At 40.8% G+C, this 20,734-nt stretch overlaps 1 protein-coding gene across 3 annotated transcripts in view; it reads right to left on the reverse strand.

The window, feature by feature from the left end:
* The window catches only part of LOC124284581 (kinesin-like protein KIN-14I), a 36,475-nt gene that overhangs the window by 2,382 nt on the left and 13,359 nt on the right, over positions 1 to 20,734 (reverse strand). For all 3 annotated transcript variants that reach the window (XM_046720673.1, XM_046720676.1, XM_046720675.1), the window contains 19 exons: positions 19,815 to 19,918; positions 17,776 to 17,856; positions 17,382 to 17,606; positions 16,661 to 16,765; positions 15,916 to 16,053; positions 14,154 to 14,255; positions 13,870 to 13,905; positions 11,165 to 11,191; positions 8,002 to 8,145; positions 7,658 to 7,789; positions 7,136 to 7,309; positions 6,596 to 6,694; positions 6,191 to 6,325; positions 5,743 to 5,906; positions 5,329 to 5,422; positions 4,484 to 4,619; positions 3,017 to 3,108; positions 1,742 to 1,810; positions 722 to 924 (listed from right to left, as the gene is read on the reverse strand). In XM_046720673.1, coding sequence (XP_046576629.1) covers positions 722 to 924; positions 1,742 to 1,810; positions 3,017 to 3,108; positions 4,484 to 4,619; positions 5,329 to 5,422; positions 5,743 to 5,906; positions 6,191 to 6,325; positions 6,596 to 6,694; positions 7,136 to 7,309; positions 7,658 to 7,789; positions 8,002 to 8,145; positions 11,165 to 11,191; positions 13,870 to 13,905; positions 14,154 to 14,255; positions 15,916 to 16,053; positions 16,661 to 16,765; positions 17,382 to 17,606; positions 17,776 to 17,856; positions 19,815 to 19,918 — 2,260 coding nt within the window. The remainder of the gene's footprint in view (positions 1 to 721; positions 925 to 1,741; positions 1,811 to 3,016; positions 3,109 to 4,483; positions 4,620 to 5,328; positions 5,423 to 5,742; positions 5,907 to 6,190; positions 6,326 to 6,595; positions 6,695 to 7,135; positions 7,310 to 7,657; positions 7,790 to 8,001; positions 8,146 to 11,164; positions 11,192 to 13,869; positions 13,906 to 14,153; positions 14,256 to 15,915; positions 16,054 to 16,660; positions 16,766 to 17,381; positions 17,607 to 17,775; positions 17,857 to 19,814; positions 19,919 to 20,734) is intronic.

Raw genomic sequence — 20,734 nt, forward strand, 5'->3', positions numbered from 1 at the left:
AGTCAGCAATTTCCCAGCCATATGACTTTGTCTAAGGGAGGTGAGGTGAGGTGAAATTGGGTTTAACGTCGTGCTTGAGAATATTTCGCTCATATGACGACTTGCATGTGTGTGTATGTGTATGTGCGGCTGCGTGTACTAGCCCAGACTTAAGCTGGTTTTATAGTGCTAGCTCACTGAGATACCATGCCGAAGTGAAGCAGAAATACCCCACTCAGACACAGTATACTGACTCTGAGCCGACCAGTCCTTGTTGTACCCCTGGTAGGGACCAACAAGTACCATATTTTAGCGTCTTTTGGTATGACGCGGTCGGGGGTTCGAACCCGCGACCTTCCGCTCTCCGGGCGGACGCTCTAACCACTAAGGGATGCAACACCTATCACCATAGGGAGTATGGCTTTTGTTTGTATTTTGCAGCATTTAAACAGTGAAAAGTACCAGAAATAGGCTTCATACATTGTACCCATGTGTGAAATAGAACCTGGGCATTCGGCATGATGGGCAAACGCCTTAACCACTAGGCTACCCCAAGGACCCATGGTGCCAGAATGTACATGAGAAACATAATGGTTTTACTGAATATATAACTGTCTTATAAGGCAGACAAAGACAGCTTAAGTGAGAGATTATGTGAGAGGGATAATATTCTTATAGCACACACAATGACAGCTTCTGTGAAAAAGATAACTGACTTATACTCCACAAAATGAGAGCTTACGTGAGAGAGATGACAGTCTCATCTGTGTTGTAGTCAGCAGGGGAGATGTTGACAAACATGAGCGTCTTCGCATTGCCTCCGAGAGAGTCCTGCATCAACATGGTCAGCTTGTTGTTCCTGTAGGGGATGAAGGACTGCTCACTGCTGAGTGCTGAGATGACATCACCAAGAGCTGACAGCGACTTATTGATGGACATGGCTTCCTGTACACAGACAGCAATTATGAAACATCACAATCATTATACACTGTCAAGCATTCTCCAGAAAGAAATGTAATTTTCTGAATAAATAATAAAAGGATATAATGCCGTATAGGGGACCAGGCGCTCTCACAACCGCCCACTCGGGCGAATCAGGAGAAAGTGAGGAGCATGGTGACAGGTGGCGCTGTTTTCCCGCCAAAACCAGGGGAAGGGAGATGACTCCTGGTGAGTGTTTTTTTAAGGGAGCTTCAAAAGGGGATTCAAGTGTTCCACTAGCATTCGGAAGAAAAGGGAGACAAGCAATAAGCATGAGTCAGGATAAGGAAAAATATTGGTTTATGTAAAAGAAACCCACGATACCCAACGGAATGGTGGAAATCTTTTATATTTTATCATACATTAGATTATATTCTTGCAGGTATGTCCTATGCGAGCATACTTTTGCCTAAAAGAATACCAGGTCTGTTATCCTATCCACTTTATTCCATTTTTCACATTGACAGATGACAGAAAACAAACTTCTAGTTCGTACATGAACTGTAATGGTACACCCTAAAATCTATGTGTAGCTGTAGCAAGCACTAAGGTTTATATGAGATTAATTATCGTTAAGCTGACTTTTACAACCAGCACAGAGCCCTTGAGTCAGTTCAAGAATCCCCCTTACAATCAGGCAACAGATACACAATTTTTTTTAGGTGTTGGAAGATGAGGATAAATAACAGAGAGGAAGTAAATGTTATTATTACCATGATCATCACAAGGATGTTTTACTTTTAATGAAATGTTGTTATAATTATTAAGCAGACGTCTATACCTTCAGCTGTTCTGCCCCAGCTCCCGTTTTGCCCACTCTCTCACTGCCAGCCAAGTCCACCAGGCTAAGCTGCAACAAAAGCACAGGATGTGAGTGAGTTGGGAGTTTGATGTTATGCAGACTGTAGCATGTTCAGTGCTATTCCAGCCATCTCAGTGTGCGAGTACATGAGGGTTGAGGTGAAGCAAGGGACACAACTCAAATTGAACTCAATGACCCAACATTTGAATCCCAGGGCTACACCCTGCCCCATCTGTTGATGTGTAGGTTGAAACTGTCCAAGGAATGTTGTTTATTAAATAGAAATTAGTTTAATTATGGTGGCCTGTACAAGTGTGCCAATGAAACTTGTGGTTGACAGCACAAGCAATACAACAAGTCAACTATACACAAGACTATACAAGCACGTATAAAACACTGAATAGAGGACGCTATATGAAACATTGTTTTAATAAGCAAGTTTCAAGTAACTCGAACCAACGCAAGTTTCCCGACATGGAATCGCAATTTTTTACATAAACCACAAGGAAAAAATGCATAGTTACATTTCTACATCACAATAAATAAGATATGAATAACTGCCAAAGTCAATAAAACGTTCCTCAGAACATAATAAAGACAAAATACATACAGTATTCTATGTCTGAGGCATTACCTCAAATCAGTCTTGCACAGCATGTGTGGCACGTAGCGTGGCAGCAGAAAGAAAGATGATTTGGGCTAGGTAGGGGAGGTAACTCCACGTGGTGGTGGGAGGGGGGCCAAAAGTAAATAAAAAGCCTTTCTTATTTATTGTACAATATTTTATTAAAACATTGTTACAACTGTCACATGACATTTTCAGTCGTAGAAAATGCATATATATACCCCAAGGAAGATCTCTATGAAAAAGAATTGTGGTTGACAGCACAAGCAATAATCCATGATACAAAGTCATGGTGACATAGAAACAGCCAAATACAATCAAACACTGTTGTGTCAAACTTTGATGTGGTTGTATTAAATAGTTTGGTCCCTTTATACACTTTCTTTATTCATCATATTTTGGTTATGTCGCACCTTGTATTTAATCAGGTCCCTCTAATTTTGACACAAGGGTGTTTGACAGTACTAAATTTGACTTGACACACTTTCCACCTTTGAGGAGGATTGCCATGAAGCACTGGGTGCTGGGGACCATCACTGAGGAATGTGGGGATGATGAAATGAAAATATATCAGGCAATAGATTATACGTTTGAAAGTATTGTTTCCACACAACATGTTTCAACCTTACCTTTCCCTTGAGTACCTGTCCAGTGACCTTGTTTGTGCTTTCCATCACGATACCAATAACAAGATGGGAGCGGGAACTTTCAGCATTCATCTCTGAAAACACAATTAAGTAGTCACATACCCATATGACTCGGGAACATCTCAACAACACAGGAGTGTGATACTCCTACACCACAAGAAGACAAATACAGATTCTGTTTGCATCACAATGAAATAAACTGTGCAATGAATGGACCAAGTCTGACAATAGAATAAACTGTGCAATAAATGTATCAAGTCTGACAATGGAATAAACTGTGCAACAAATGTATCAAGTCTGACAATGGAATAAACTGTGCAATAAATGTATCAAGTCTGACAATGAAATAAACTGTGCAATGAATGGACCAAATCTGACAATGGAATAAACTGTGCAACAAATGTATCAAGTCTGACAATGAAATAAACTGTGCAATGAATGGACCAAATCTGACAATGGAATAAACTGTGCAATATATGTATCAAGTCTGACAATGGAATAAAATGTGCAATGGAATAAAAGTGACCAAAGTCTGACAATGGAATAAAATGTGCATGTATCAAGTCTGACAATGGAATAAAATGTGCAATGAATGGACCAAGTCTGACAATGGAATAAACTGTGCAATGAATTGACCAATAAGTCTGACAATGGAATAAAATGTGCAATGAATGGACCAAGTCTGACAATGGAATAAACTGTGCAATGAATGGACCAAGTCTGACAATGGAATAAACTGTGCAATGAATGGACCAAGTCTGACAATGGAATAAAATGTGCAATGAATGGACCAAGTCTGACAATGGAATAAACTGTGCAATGAATGGACCAAGTCTAACTGTGGAATAAACTGTGCAATGAATGGACCAAGTCTAACTGTGGAATAAACTGTGCAATGAAAGGACCAAGTCTAACTGTGGAATAAACTGTGCAATGAATGGACCAAGTCTGACAATGGAATAAACTGTGCAATGAATGGACCAAGTCTGACAATGGAATAAAATGTGCAATGAATGTGCAATCTGACAATGGATGTGCAATGAATGGACCAAGTCTGACAATGGAATAAACTGTGCAATGACTGGACCAAGTCTGACAATGGAATAAACTGTGCAATGAATGGACCAAGTCTGACAATGGAATAAACTGTGCAATGAATGGACCAAGTCTAACTGTGGAATAAACTGTGCAATGAATGGACCAAGTCTGACAATGGAATAAACTGTGCAATGAATGGACCAAGTCGAACTGTGGAATAAACTGTGCAATGAATGGACCAAGTCTAACTGTGGAATAAACTGTGCAATGAATGGACCAAGTCTAACTGTGGAATAAACTGTGCAATGAAAGGACCAAGTCTAACTGTGGAATAAACTGTGCAATGAATGGACCAAGTGTCATATTCAGTGATAAGCCTGTACTGTTCAAGTCCCTGTGACCAGAACTCACTTGTGGAAGCTGTGTGTCTGTTCTTTGACCCCTCCTCAAACAATGCAAACAGTTCCTTGGTGTTGGAGGCCTCCTTCACCACGGCCCCCTGGACAAACACCATGCCCTTCTTGTCCTTCTTGATGTCCAGCTTGTCCTGAACACAAGTCAGTTGGACTTAACACTATTTCAGTTACCAGCACATAATGGTGTGTTAATGGTGGCTTACTGAGGGAGGAGAGCCAAAAGTGTTGAAGATCTTAGACATTTACAATTGTGGTGAAACCCACAAGTAAGAATGAAGCTGACAAATCTAGAATCACAATCACAATCACTGGGATTCCTAAGGAACTGCACTATTTCTTTTCATAGTAGGTGTATATATCCTGTACCAAATAACACTGGAAATCATGACATACTCGTCAACAATCATTCCCAAACTATTTCACAAAGTGGTATCGCAACATCAACTGTATTATTTCCTAAATCACAGGGATATCAGGAAAGTATCTGGGATAATTCTGACATTCACATAAAAGTTTTGCATAGAATGGTTATTTCATTTATCATTTTGAATATTGCCAAAGCATTAGGAAATCCTTCCGTGTTCATATTATCAAATAATACTTGTAATGCTTGCCAGTCTGTAATGTGTCACAGATTGAAGCCTTCAACATACATATATATATGAGAACTGATTCCCTGTCAGTCTGTTTATTCATTACAGCATATGCAAATACACTGCTTGACTAGTTACATATTCACCTCAATTTGTCATTATTTGCTTGTTTTCTTCTTATTCTGAAAATTTGTTCGATTAATAGCTCTTAAGAATACAGGACCTAAAATGAAGTTTCTAGACTTACATCATCCAGATGCCCTGGCCTCCCAAACAGATCGATCAGCTTCTCGTTGTACAGCTCCATCATGTAGCAGGTCACCCTCATGGACATCTTCGACCTGGCACACACATTGCAAATAGTTCATATTGTACATCAGTGACAACAATGGCAAGATTGATATCCCTGAAGATGTCTAGGGAAAGGCACAAAAATGTAGAATAATATACAGTAAAGGAGGTGAGGAGTTGGGGTGAGAGGGAGGGAAGGTGTGGGACCTTTGAGTAAATCTCCAATGGTATTTGAATCAAGCAACCCATAAATGTTTAACTTTAACTTCAGGGTCATGACAAGGACCATTTGACTTTCCTGTTTAATTCTGTTCACTGACAGCGGTAGCACAAGTTTTGACTATTGTTGTATATGTATCCCATAACCAACCTGTTTTCCTCTGCCAGCTCAAATATCCTGTTGAAAGCTCTGGGAGCAATGCCAGGATGGTTTTGTTCCTTGTCTCCGATCATGGTGAACGTTTTGCCAGAGCCGGTCTGACCGTAGGCAAAGATACACACATTGTAGCCATCCACGGCCGACTGGATCAGGTTCTGTGGGAATATACAATGCAACTTTCAACAACAACTGTTCAATGTAATTGCTGGGGACAAGTATAGTATCAACACATTTTGATTATTTTTTCGCAAATTTTAATGGGTCTTTTATCTTCATCATCCAACAAATTCAAAAACTCCTAAGGACATTGCAGAGTGATTGAATACCAAGGTATTGTTTAGTCTCATATCAACAAATTTGAAGCTATTCAAACTGACCCAGAGAGGCATTGGAGTTTGATGTTGAGGAATTGTAGACATGGAGACAACTTGGTACTCACATTGGTGTCTTCAAAGATCTTCTCTTGTGTGCTGGACTCCATAAACACCTGGTCAAACTGGAACTCCTTAAGGCCACGCTGACTGGACACCTCTATAGAGTACTCATCGCCCGACCTCAGCACGGAGAAGTTACCCTGTAGACACATATAGACATGAACACCTAGTCTCTTCCAAAGCAGAGATGAGTGTTATGCTTAGGCTTACACATATAAAGAGGAGAATTATTCAACTGTGAAGGACTACATTATGGTCAGGGGCGGATCCAGAGTGGATGCACTACCCCCTCTCCCCTGAAGAATGTTTCATTGTGGAGCATTTCCCCCTAATCTTTGGACTTCATGATTTATGTGCACCCCCTTTCTCCAAAATCCCAATTTGTCTTAATACTGGCGGTGAACACGTACCCTATCTTTCTCTGAGGTACTAAGGGGTCGAGCACGGCAGTAGACGCGGATCTTGCCCTTCATGTCCTCCACCATGTTGTAGTACTTCTTCCTCAAGACCTGCCGGTAACACAAACATTAGGGTAATAAACACTGAGTATGATTTTAGGCTGCTCTTAGCAATATTATAACACCAGAAATGAGCATTACACATGGTATACATGTGTTGAATTAAACCCGGGTCTTCAGTATGACAAGCGAACGCTTTAACCATCAGGCTACCACTCCGCTCTCATTAGGGTAACATGAGTGAGTGAGTGAGCAAATGACTTGGGCTAAGCCCTGCTTCGAACTGTTGCATAGTCTGGAAGTCATGAAAGTCTCAGACATTTACCACTTTGGAGAATGTCATGAGCAATTTGAAACAAAATCAAACCAGGATTATGGCCATGATTATTGGTTTCTGGACCACCCAAGCATGAAACTTTCGCAAAGGCAGTGAGGCCAACAGTGCCTTGACACTAAATTAGAGCACCAACTTTGACATTAAAACTAACTGACCCTTTCACTGTTGAAGTTCTCAGTCAGTGTTTTATTTTCTTCTGTTAGTCTCTTGAAGTCCTTCTCCATGTCTTTGACCTTGGTTGCTGCCTCCACACCTTCCTTAGCAGCAATTCCAAGAGCGGCAAGTTCATCTCGTAGTTTCTTCAACTCAGTTTCCTGCTTGTTGCATGTCTGACAGAATACAAGAAGATTTGGGGATTTATATATTGGATTAATACTTTCAGTTCAACCACCACACATCAGAAATATGACAATGGTTTGTTACACCAATAACAGCACTAAGGATGATAAAAGTAATAAGCAGCGTTTATTTTGCAATGGTGTCAGACCTTGGATAATCCAGAGTATTTATGTAGGTCCCTTCAACTTCAACACAACACTATTCTCATGCAATGCTTAGTATTCATGTTCATGTGTTAAACTCCTCATGCACATATGTATACATTTTGCCCAGATTTTTAACCCTGGTTCCTACACTTCTTCTACTGTAAAAACCAAATTTATCCAACTGAAGCTGACCTTGCCCAGTTCCTTAGCCTCTTCCTCCTTGTTTTTCAGACTCTCTGTCAGCTTCTCAGTTCGACTCTTCTCCCATTCCAGCTTCTTCTCAAGCTCCTTGAGGATCTTCTCATGCCGCTTCATCAAGTTCTTCTGTTGAACGATGGAAATTGAAATTGCAAATTAAAGGATATTACATATAAATATGTGACAACTTGTTTTGAAACTAACATTTCATGATACAATAGAGCAATACACATCTTGATCTTTAAAACAAAATAGATTCTGGAAACCACTATTGTATGAGTGCAGAACTATAAGCTAATATAACATGATGCAGCACAGATGGTTCAGTTGTGACTCACATCAGTTGCAGAGTCTCCATCTGACTTGCCCTGCTTCTTGGCATCTACTTCCATCTGCTTGATGCGTGTGTTGAGAGATGTGTTCTCTCGCTTCATCACTAGCAGCTGATCCTTCAGACCCTTGTCAGCTGGAGCTGCCCTGCCCTGGTACATACAGATGTCAATTAAACAGGGGAAACCCGATGGGTCGGGCTACCTTGATACATACAGGGGACAGTCAAACAGGGGATCTCTGGTGGGTGGGGCTACCATGGTACATACAGGGACAGTCAAACAGGGGATCTCTGGTGGGTGGGGCTACCATGGTACATACAGATGTCAATTAAACAGGGGAAACCCGATGGGTGGGGCTACCCTGGTACATACAGGAGACAATCAAACAGGAGATCTCTGGTGGGTGGGGCTACCATGGTACATACAGGGGACAATCAAACAGGAGATATGTGGTGGGTGGGGCTACCCTGGTACATACAGGTGACAGTCAAACAGGGGATCTCTGGTGGGTGGGGCTACCCTGGTACATACAGGGGACAATCAAACAGGGGATCTCTGGTGGGTGGGGCTACCATGGTACATACAGGGACAGTCAAACAGGGGATCTCTGGTGGGTGGGGCTACCCTGGTACATACAGGGGACAATCAAACAGGAGATCTCTGGTGGGTGGGGCTACCATGGTACATACAGGGACAATCAAACAGGATATCTCTGGTGGGTGGGGCTACCCTGGTACATACAGGGGACAATCAAACAGGATATCTCTGGTGGGTGGGGCTACCCTGGTACATTACAGGGGACAATCAAACAGGATATCTCTGGTGGGTGGGGCTACCCTGGTACATACAGGGGACAATCAAACAGGAGATCTCTGGTGGGTGGGGCTACCATGGTACATACAGGGGACAGTCAAACGGGATCTCTGGGGACTGGGGCTACCCTGGTACATACAGGGAACAGTCAAATAGGGGATCTCTGGTGGGTGGGGCTACGTACATACAGGAGACAATCAAACAGGGGATCTCTGGTGGGTGGGGCTACCCTGATACATACAGTGGACAATCAAACATGAGATCTCTGGTGGGTGGGGCTACCCTGGTACATACAGGGGACAATCAAACAGGATCTCTGGTGGGTGGGGCTACCCTGGTACATACAGGGGACAATCAAACAGGGATATCTGGTGGGTCTCTGGTGGGTGGGGCTACACATGGTACATACAGGGGACACATCAAACAGGGGATCTCTGGTGGGTGGGGCTACCATGGTACATACAGGGGACAGTCAAACAGGGGATCTCTGGGTGGGTGGGGCTACAAACCTGGTGGGGCTATACAGGGGACAATCAAACAGGGGATCTCTGGTGGGTGGGGCTACCATGGTACATACAGGTGACAATCAAACAGGGGATCTCTGGTGGGTGGGGCTACCCTGGTACATACAGGGGACAATCAAACAGGAGATCTCTGGTGGGTGGGGCTCATGGTACATACAGGGGACAATCAAACAGGATCTCTGGTGGGTGGGGCTACCATGGTACATACAGGTGGGACAATCAAACAGGGGATCTCTCTGATGGGTGGGGCTACCATGGTACATACAGGGGACAATCAAACAGGAGATCTCTGGTGGGTGGGGCTACCATGGTACATACAGGTGACAATCAAACAGGGGATCTCTGGTGGGTGGGGCTACCATGGTACATACAGGGGACAATCAAACAGGAGATCTCTGGTGGGTGGGGCTACCATGGTACATACACAGGGGGGACAAGGGGACAACAGGAGATCTCTGGTGGGTGGGGCTACCCTGGTCACATACAGGGGACAGGGGACAATCAAACAGGAGATCTCTTTGGTGGGTGGGGTACAGGGGACAATCAAACAGGATATCTCTGGTGGGTGGGGCTACCCTGGTACATACAGGGGACAATCTGGAGATATCTGGTGGGGGACAATCAAACAAACAGGAGATCTCTGGTGGGTGGGGCTACCCTGGTACATACAGGGGACAATCAAACAGGGGATCTCTGGTGGGTGGGGCTACCCTGGTACATACAGGGACAATCAAACAGGAGATCTCTGGTGGGTGGGGCTACCCTGGTACATACAGGGGACAATCAAACAGGGGATCTCTGGTGGGTGGGGCTACCCTGGTACATACAGTGGACAATCAAACAGGAGATCTCTGGTGGGTGGGGACTACCCAGGGGATCTCTGGTGGGTGGGGCTACCCTGGTACATACAGTGGACAATCAAACAGGAGATCTCTGGTGGGTGGGGCTACCCTGGTATGTACAGGGGACAGTCAAACAGGGATCTCTGGTGGGTGGGGCTACCCTGGTATGTACTGGGGACAGTCACACAGGGGATCTCTGGTGGGTGGGGCTACCCTGGTATGTACAGGGGACAGTCAACAGGGGATCTCTGGTGGTTATGATAAAATTAGACCTTGAGACAGAGGTCTGTTCTTACTGTACTTTTAATATTAATCAGAATAGAATATTAATTTCTAATGAAAAATATAATATGACAAACTGCAAAACAAAAATAGACCTATGTCACAAGTAAAGTTTCAAATTGTACTGTTCATGATGTAATGATGTAGGTTTTTCAAAAGCTATTGTTACAGGAAAGTGACAAAGACCTTACAGGATTTTTTTAGTGAAATTCCCCATGCATGATTTTGATCAAGACCAGCCAAGGACTATATACTTTGCTGATCCTGGCACAGTGAGTGAGTCGGGTTTTACACTGCTTTTAATAATATTCCAGCAATATCATGGCCAGTGACACCAGAAATGGGCTTCACACATTGTACCCATGTGGGGGATCAAACCCGGTCTTCGGCCTGACGAGCCAGCACTGTAACCACTAAGCTACCCCACTGCCCCATATCCTGGCACAACTAAGGCACATAACTCAGCATTGCAAATTACTGCACCTTTAACCACTTTAGGACCTGAGATTACATAACAGACAACAAAGGTAGTAAGGTTTAAGTTAATGACTTACAGGAAAGGATATTTTTTCTTATTGAAAAACAGGTTTCAGAATGTGTTGGTACACAAAACTACCATGCACCAAAAGTTATATGATTAACAGAAATTGTAGGACAGACATTGACAAAGATGGGGATGGTTAGGATATCTTGAATAACTGTACTTACTCCTGCTGCCGGTGCGACCGCTCCTGCCTATAGTGAAAGCAGACCATGATGTGTTAGTGACCCATCCATATACATACATCACAACCACAGACACAAGCAAATTGACATTCACCAAGAATAATCCCCTTGCAATACTTACATATTTCCTTAGTATAGGGTGCCAACAATAAAGTCTTATGATATGATATTAATACTAATATGACAATTTATTACTCATGTCATATTACTACCATACAGTAAGTATCCTCATGCTTTCACTATAATAGATCATATTTATCACCCCACACATTGGGTTAAAGTAAACATATTTCTTAATTTAATATCTACAAAATTCATCTGAGTAATCCTTCTGGCCAAATTTTTAACAAACATAACTTACTAACAAAAGTATGACAATTTTGTTTTCCACTGACCAAACAAATCAACTACCAGTAAATGTTTAATGTATGGTTCATAAGTTCCTGTTGTGCTCTTGGCTGTGAGAGGCATACTTATCATCTTGATTTAAACAAATATAATACTGGGTACGCACACTGTCTGTGGTTCAAGGTTTTGGGAACAACCAGTTCATTTTTGGGGGAGGGGGGAATTTTCTACAAATAAATAACCATGCCCCTATTTTAAATGCCCCATGTGTCTAGACAAAAAAATAAATACAGTGCCCTTTTCATGCAAAGTATAATAAAGTGTCCAAATAATAGTTTGTTATTTTCATTTATTTAAAAATGCAATTGTGCAATTGTCTACATTGGAAATATAACTGAGCTCCTGAGCAATTGAAAAAAACAACTATAGAAAATGTTGGTCAAAACATCACCCTTACACTTGTAAATCAAATGGTTGCTCCCTTGAAATTTGTGACATGCAGATTCAGTGGTAATGAACAAACATATTTCACAATGTGAGCTGATTGCAAGGGGATACCATGAAACAATGTAGCCCCTACTCATGTAACAAGTACATACATGAACCTCTAAGACAAGTAACAAACTACTGGATTGGCTAAAAGTTAAACATATGCAGCAATATTGTGTTATTGATTATTCATTAAAATCTATCAGCAAAATAACCCCACAGAATCCCCCTATGTCACAAATGTGTAGACTGAACTGCTAAGACATGAAACAAATTACCTGGGTCCTCTTCAACAAAGCAATCTTAGTGCTAAGATGATTTAACTCCAATACTTTAACTAAAGCTTACAGCAATCACAACACTAATATTGCTTTGTGTAATGGGGCCCTGGTTCTCTACAAGTGAAATATATCCTAAAACATCTACTATGTTTACTGCACAAATGTTAAATGTTCTTAAAGTCTACCTCGAGACACAACAAAGTACACGTACAACTATATACAAGCATGTCGTTCTCTAGTGTTATGTGACATGCATGTTGCTGTATGACCTGGCTACGGTGACATTCCACTCAATACTCTGTATATCCTTAAACATCTACTATGTTTACTGCACAAATGTTAAATATTCTTAAAGTCTACCCCGAGACACAACAAAGTACACATACAACTATATACAAGCATGTCGCTCTCCAGTGTTATGTGACATGCATGTTGCTGTATGACCTGGCTACGGTGACATTCCACTCTACACAGTGGTAGCAAGCTAGAAAACAATGTACTAAACATCCATCATGCTACTGGATGCTATTTGTGACTTGAGTTGTTTTTTCTACAAGGTAAACACTTACCAAGATCTTATCCAATTTTTTATATATTTTTCTCTAGAAAAACAAATTGGATATATTACATATGTATTCATCATTCAAAGAGGATTTAACTTTCTAATGTGTTTTAACCACCTATGGGCAATGTTCATCTTAAGAAGAAAATTATATTTCTTAAACTGGACATATTCAACATGTATTCAGAATTCAAAGATGATTTAACTTTCTAATGGACAATGTTCATCTTAAAAACGAGAGAGATGATTTTGAAACCTTTTTTAGAAAATGGATGAATAGCATGTACAAATTGCCCCTAACCTCTAAGGTGCAGTGACATTTCCCATTCCTACAGGGCTTCGAACAATGGACTTGTCCAAAGAATTAGCTGGAGCTAGTCTTAATACATGAATTTTTTGTTTGATTTGTAATGTTGTATATCTGTGCTTCTTGTCTGCACTGCTACATATTGGCGACAGATTGGCATATGTTGTTTGGTCGGCATTCCAGAAGTTTGTGAGTCAAATATGAAGCATACAACCTTATGGATAACAGCTTGTTAATCCATAAAGTAATGTTTCGGTATTAATTCTATCACTGTTAGCTTGATAAGAATCTACACCAAAACATCACTCTCTGCAGAAAACAACAAGCTGATATCCATAAAATCATATCCTTCATATTTGGCATATATTGTAAATGCTGATACATACTGCTCAAAAGAGGTTAAAGATCACCAAATCCACGTATTACATGAGTCAGTCCATCATGCAATGACAAATTAACTATAATAACTTCAAACAATAGTATACAACAGTTGTAACCACAAAACAGGCCAGCAGACATCCTTCACTTGGAGCAGATTGCTTCTGGTGTGAACGTAAGTGCCAAATACTTTCCCTGTATTTCTTTTATACCATTTTCTCCATCAGGTGTACAAGGATTCAGAATCAGTTCTTAATATTGGGATTTATTCCGATCATCATTCATAAAAGTTTAGCTCTGGCATGAAAAAGGGAGTACTCACTGGTTTGGTTGGAACGTGGGCCTGCAGTTGCTTCACCTAATATAAAACAATAACATGTATGGTGCTCATATTCAGTAACAAAACATCTTCAAACATCAGCATGACTTCAAAAAAATTTATAAGTAAGGTCTGCCCTTTGCTGAGTTGTGTGGTTTGTTTAGTTGATGTTATTACTGTCAATGTCCATTTTTCATCTTGTCTTGTGAATGTCAAACAATAAAACCAGTTCTATTTCCAGGTGATGGAAATAAACTGAGCTTTGATGAAAGAGTAGTCTCCCCTACCTTGGTCTCCAGTGTTGATCTTTGGAGTTCCTTCTTCTCTAGCTGATTGGTTAGTTCCCTGACAGCCTGTTCCTTCTCTGTCCGTGCGGCCTTCACCTTGCTCTGTGATGTAAGCATATACAATTACACATTCATATAAAAGAGAGCCTGAAAGAGAAACCTATTACTGTACATTATAGAGGGGCTGTCTAATTTGACAGCAGGTGGACTAGGCTGGTCCTGACTGAAGACCCAGCTTAAATCGGATCATTCAAACAACTTACTTGTCCGTAAGTCAAGTTTTATAAGATAAATCAAACTGACAATAAATGATTCCCCAAATGACATAGAAATAATGTCTCCACTTCAAATGGCAAAACTTACAGTATGGAGCATATCTATATTTACAATGAATCAGTTGCCTTTCAAGTTCTCAGTACACTATTTCCTCATCTGAACTTGTCTGCAATTCTAGTAAAATTGTGTTCAGTCTATTACATTTAGTAAAGAGTAATCAGTATTACAACACTGAAATCTACTGTACTGAATGAGTGAGTGAGTGACTACTCCACGGTGTCATGCAGCAAATACCTACCGTATATGACCGACTATAAGTCGGAAATTTGATACCAGAAAAAGGAGCTAAAAAATCAGACCCGACTTATAATTGAGTTCATTAATCTACCCCAAAAATTCCAGAGGTCAGGTGAGTGAATCTGCCAGCCCAGCGAACTCAACTGGCAATGTTTACACCGGAAGCAGGAAGCATACACATACTGACAACGTTTCCAAAGGTAAATGACATCGTGGGACAAATAAAACATAAAATATAAAATTTTGTTGTTTGTCTTTTGTAAAATATATTTCATAATATAAACGTTAAATTAAATTTAATCAGATATTTTGATCACAACTATTTACTTACTTTGTTATCGATCGATAAATTTGGGCCACGTGACACGACTTGAAAGAAAGTTTCACATAAAGTAAACTTTGTATTCTGTGGCAGTTTTGTGTGATGGTTTTGAAAAATACTGTTAATAATTTAATAAATACTACAGATGATATTAATCAAGAAATTACATCGAAGTCAAATATCTGTGTCATTCGATCAGTCTCGGTTGTACAGTAGCGTTCGCTCAATGCATCCCACACAATGCGTGTTCCCAACTGAACAGTTTTTGATACAGGAATATCATTTTGAAGCACATTTACAGAAATATTTACACATCATAATTTCCGCATCAAACATATTTGAATCTAGTAACATTTATATGATGTGTTTTCAATGATAGTTAGTCTTTACACATACGCTCACTTTTTAAACAAAGTTGAAAAACATTTCACACAAACACAACCTTTCTTGGTTATGTAAGGCTTCTGTTGATTGGCCTTTCATTTTATCATTAGTCAATCAGAAATCTGCTCTCAAAATAAACAGAAGTTTCAGGTATACAAAAGATAAACACGTGTTTACGTTCGCCATGTTACAGTGTTGAACAGTCACGACGTTGATCTACCCAAAACCAATACATACAGGGAAAGGGGTCGACTTATATTTGAGTTACATGGTTTTAGTAAGAATTTAGAGGGTTGAGAAAGGGGCCCGACTTATAGTGAGATCCGACTTATAGTCGGTCATATACGGTATACAAGAAAATTTCCCTTGGACCAACAAAAAGCAAGTGGAATTATATGTGTGAATTGGGAGAATATTTAGATATCATAGAGTCCTTCACACTGAATCTAGTGTACAGGAAATGAGCTGTTACAGATCACATACCTCAAGGTCCCTGTTGGTAGCCCTCTGTGTCTCCAAGTTCTTATTGGAGAGTTTCATTTTGTTCTGTACCTCTGTCAGCTGTGCCTCAAGACCTGCCACTACTGCACCCGAACCAGTCTTGTCCTTCTCCAGCAGAGACTGAAGACAGATGACCAGTCCATTACAGTGAGTGTGAGTGAGTGAGTGGTGTGAGTGTTAGAGTGAGTGTGTGCATAGGCAGATAGCCCTGAACCCCCCCCCCCCCCCTGGATCTGCTAATGGTGTGTGTGAGTCTGCATGTGAGTGTGACTCTCTATGTGCATCTGTGTGTGTGACAATCCAGTGATCGATATCGTGAGCAGCAATCCATGCCAACAGGGTTCATTTACAGGCCGTCAACAAGTCATTAAACCCAGCCGTTGTATCTGTTGAGACACCTCATACAGCCAGCACTGGTTGCTAGAGACTGATTCTCTAACCTGGACTCCCCACCAGTGACAGGGAACAGTATTCAAAGGGAGAGCGAGGGAGAAGTGGCAATCCCAGCAAGTTGGAGTCAGGTCATTCAAAACCTATTACACACCTTATATAAGCAGAATATTGAGGAAGTGACCAGAGATTACTGAACACTGGTCTCTGATGTATGCTAATGGACACTTGACACGGGAAATAATCCCAGTAGTGACTGAACCATTTCATCTACCTATTCCTTCACACTATACTATGAAGAACCTGACTACACATGTAGTTAATCTGGGATCCTCACAATTTTATTCTGTAGATTTTTTATTTCCTTCGCAGTGTCCACTGGCACATTGGCCAATCTCTCTGCCTCCAGTTCCTCAGTTCTTTGTTTCGCATTGGCCAGTTCCTAAAACAACACACATAAACAGCGTTAGTAGAGTCTTCACACAAACAATCTCTCCACAAGTTATCTGTTCTATTTTATATGGCTGTTGATTTCTACCTCTATGCCTATGTAAACAGAAATACTTCATTACTTTCCATGTCACAACATGGGTATACATACCATATATGTAGCACTTAATTCAATTTTGTAGAACGAAAAGCTGAGCCATTGGAAGAATACCATTATACAGATTTGCACAATGTAAAGTGAAAGGGCTGACCTAGGATTGGTTAGTATGACTTATCACTTAGTGTTTAAAATACATGACTGACTGACTGAGTTTAGTTTTACGCCGCTTTTAGCAATATTTCAGTAACATCACGACGGGGGACACCTGAAATGGGCTTCACACATTGTACCCATGTGGGGATTCGAAACCCGGGTCTTCGGCATGACGAGCCAACGCTTTAACCACTAGGCTACCCCACTGCCCCTAAAATACATGATGAATCTGGACTGGATGTACATCTTGAAGACAACTGGTAGAGAGATGTATTGCAAAACATAACCTAAAAGACTGCCTTATAACATGATGACATTAGTAAGTAACTGAGATCCCATATATAACTGCTCTCACCTCCTCCTTTCCTTTGAGTTTGGCCTCCAGGATCTTCTTGTACTTGTCAATCTTGGCATCAAGGTCTGCCCTCTCTCCAGCCAACTCCTCGTTCATTCCAGCAACCTGATTCTTGGCTTCCTCCAACTCCTCACGAGTCTTGTCATGAGCGGTCTTCTCCTCGAGGAGAGTTGCGTTCAGGGCATCAATCTCCTTCTGCAGGCTAGTCATCTCATCAGACAGGTCCTAGCACACATGGAAATTTGCACATACAAGCACTATAATATACTTTGCTTTCAGTTTGACAAATTATGGCAATGACATACATGTGTTTCTGTCATGGGCTTGAGGTAGAGACATTTCTCAATTTTATAAAGAGCTATGAAGCTCAAACCTCACAGTCAGCCATACTCACCTCTGATGGCTGGCCAGCATCAGGCAGAGATCTTTGTAGTGCAACCTGGTCCTCGAGAAGTTTCACCTGACTCTCCAGTTCCTGGTGATTGACATATGTTATACTGTACTAGTGTTCAACATTATTTATGAACTTATGTCAGTCTTTAACTATATAACATTGTTAAATATTTAAGTAAATTCTTTTGAAGAAAAAAATAAACAATAAAAAGTGTAAAAAATTGTAGATAATAATGCAGCACAAGCCCTTCTCCTCTGTTATCAGCCACTCAGAAAACAGTTGTAATGCAGTAGTTTATGGTGAGATCAACATAAAACAAGAGTCATCAGAAGATGACATATCCCCCCCGGCCCCCACATATTTGAAAGAACAAATCATTTGACAGTTACTTTGACAGTCCAGCTTGACTCTTTTTAAAACTAAATCCAAATCGTTTCCATGGAACGCTTCTTCGAGTTGTGCACTGGAAATGAAACCCACCCCTCCTTTTTGGGACTAAGTCCGAATAGTTTCCATGGAAACCGAGAAAATAATAAATCACAAAAATCTGCAAATAGCAAAAGGCACCACTTTGGGATCTGCCTCACATATATGCCAAGTTTTGCTTAAAGATATTAAGAAGTTTTCGAGTTGTGCTCCGGAAACGAAACCCACTCCTCCATTTTGGGACTAAGTCCGAATCGTTTCCATGGAAACTAGGAAAATAAATATGCCAAAATTCTGCCAAATAGCAAAAGGCACCACTTTAACATCTGCCTCATATATCTGCCAAGTTTTGCTGAAAGATATTAAGAAGTTTTCGAGTTGTTCTCCGGAAACAAAACCCACCCCTCCCTTTTGGGACTAAGAAACCGGAAAAAAATAAAAATGCCAAAAATCTGCAAATAGCAAAAGGCACCACCTTAGGTTCTGTTTGATATATGTGCCAAGTTCTGTTGAAAAATATTGAACGGTTCTTGAGTTATGCTCCGGGAACAAAACCCACCCCTCCCTTTTGTGACTAAGAAACTGGAAAAAAAAAAAATGCAAAAATCTGCAAATAGCAAAAGGCACCACCTTAGGTTCTGTTTGATATATCTACCAATTTTTGTTGAAAAATATTGAACTGTTTTGGAGTTATGCTCTGGAAACAAAATGATTACGGACGGACGGGGCGACGACTATATCCCCCCGGATTACATGCCGGGGGGATAATAATTACTTGGCTAGTCAATGAAATGCTATGGATTCGCTCATAAATTAGCTTTGACAATGAATGCTCACATTGTTTAACATACCACATTTCCTCTAATAAGTGCCTTGGCACTTACTTTTACAACAGACTTTCAGACCCAACCCTTAGTAGAGGCCTGGTGCTTATTGGAGACCAGGTGCTTATTGCGCTTACTGGGTGTAATTAATTGTAAGTGATATTACATACTATCCATCAACCCCTGCCATGTGGAGGACAGGAAGTTATGACTAGAAGATCCATTCCTTAATCAATCTATTTTTGGATCAGGGGAGAATACGTTTACAAAACATACTTATTAGAGGAAATACAGTAGTTAAAGTTGAGGACACAAGGAAAGGGATTTACACATTATGCCAATGAGGGCACAAATCAGCCTGATGAAATAACCATTTGGTTTCCCTAATGCCAAAAGAATTGATTTTTTAATACAAAGAAATGAACACAAAGACCATGAATGTATCCTATTCTGACAAAACATCAAGCTTAAAGTGGAACAAGTTATATGGATTGACAACTTCTTTATTGCAACATGAATGCGACATTTCGGTGTAGGTGCTAATACTATCATCGAGCATGAGATCATCACTTGTCCTTGCATCATCCATTGCAATAAATAAATTGTCAATCCTTATAACCTGTTCCTCTTCATATCACCAACTTCTAAATGCCACATAAAGGAGTAACATCAAGCTTATTCAACCAATCATCAAAATCTCAATACGAGAAGCTATTTTTCCATTTTCTGACAGAATAGAGAATAATCCCAAATCACTCTTATACATTGTAATTCTGGTGAAACAAGTACCTTTTTGATCTCCTCCACACGAGAGTTGTCCTCCTTCAGAGCCTCATTCTCAGATTCAAGGTCAATCACTTTTTCATCAAGAGCTGACATCTCTTGTTCTGCATCTTTAATGATTAAATTGTCGGCACAAATATATATACATGTACTACTCGCACACACGCACGCACACTCGTATACAAACACACACACTCTATCTTTGAATAGCATTACCATAACTATTAGCTGACAGTTATGAAGGTAAACAGGTCTTTATCTCCAGCCAACTACATACATCAATCGGGAATAATCTGACAGGAATTGGTTTCAGAGAGTACTTAGCAATATTTCTGCTATGTCACTACAGTGCCACCTGAAAAGGGTGTATGTTCGGCCTGGGAATTTTTGTAACCAAGGAATACTGTAATTATATGGCTATCCCCAAAAAGCCTAACTTATTGACATTTAAGGAAACTTCATAAATTTTTAAGTGGTTCCTTAATTTTGGGTGTAATTAAAGGATCCACCTTTCTAAAAAACTGAACTGCTCCAAACTGATGGTGCCACCTCAACATTAAATTTCAGGGTGAGGTGAGGTGAAATTTGGTTTTACGTCGTGCTTGAGACCATTTTGCTCATGACGACGTGCATGCGTGTGTATGTGTATGTGCGGCTGCTTGTACTAGCCCAGACTGAAGCTGGTTTAAATAGTGCTAGCCCACTGAGATACCATGCCGCAGTGAAGCATGAATACCCCACTCAGACACATTATACTGACTCCAAGCCGACCAGTCCTTGTTGTACCCATTAATGGTTTGACGCGGTCGGGGATCGAACCCGCAACCTTCCACTCTCCACGCGGACACTCTAACCACTACACCACAGAGGTGGTCCTCCTTAATTTTGAAAGAATTGTTTGCAAAAGAGGAACTGGCCAGTTCACT

This window comes from Haliotis rubra, unplaced genomic scaffold, assembly GCF_003918875.1.
Source record: "Haliotis rubra isolate DU_JTF1 unplaced genomic scaffold, ASM391887v1 Scf34, whole genome shotgun sequence".
NCBI lineage: Eukaryota > Metazoa > Mollusca > Gastropoda > Lepetellida > Haliotidae > Haliotis > Haliotis rubra.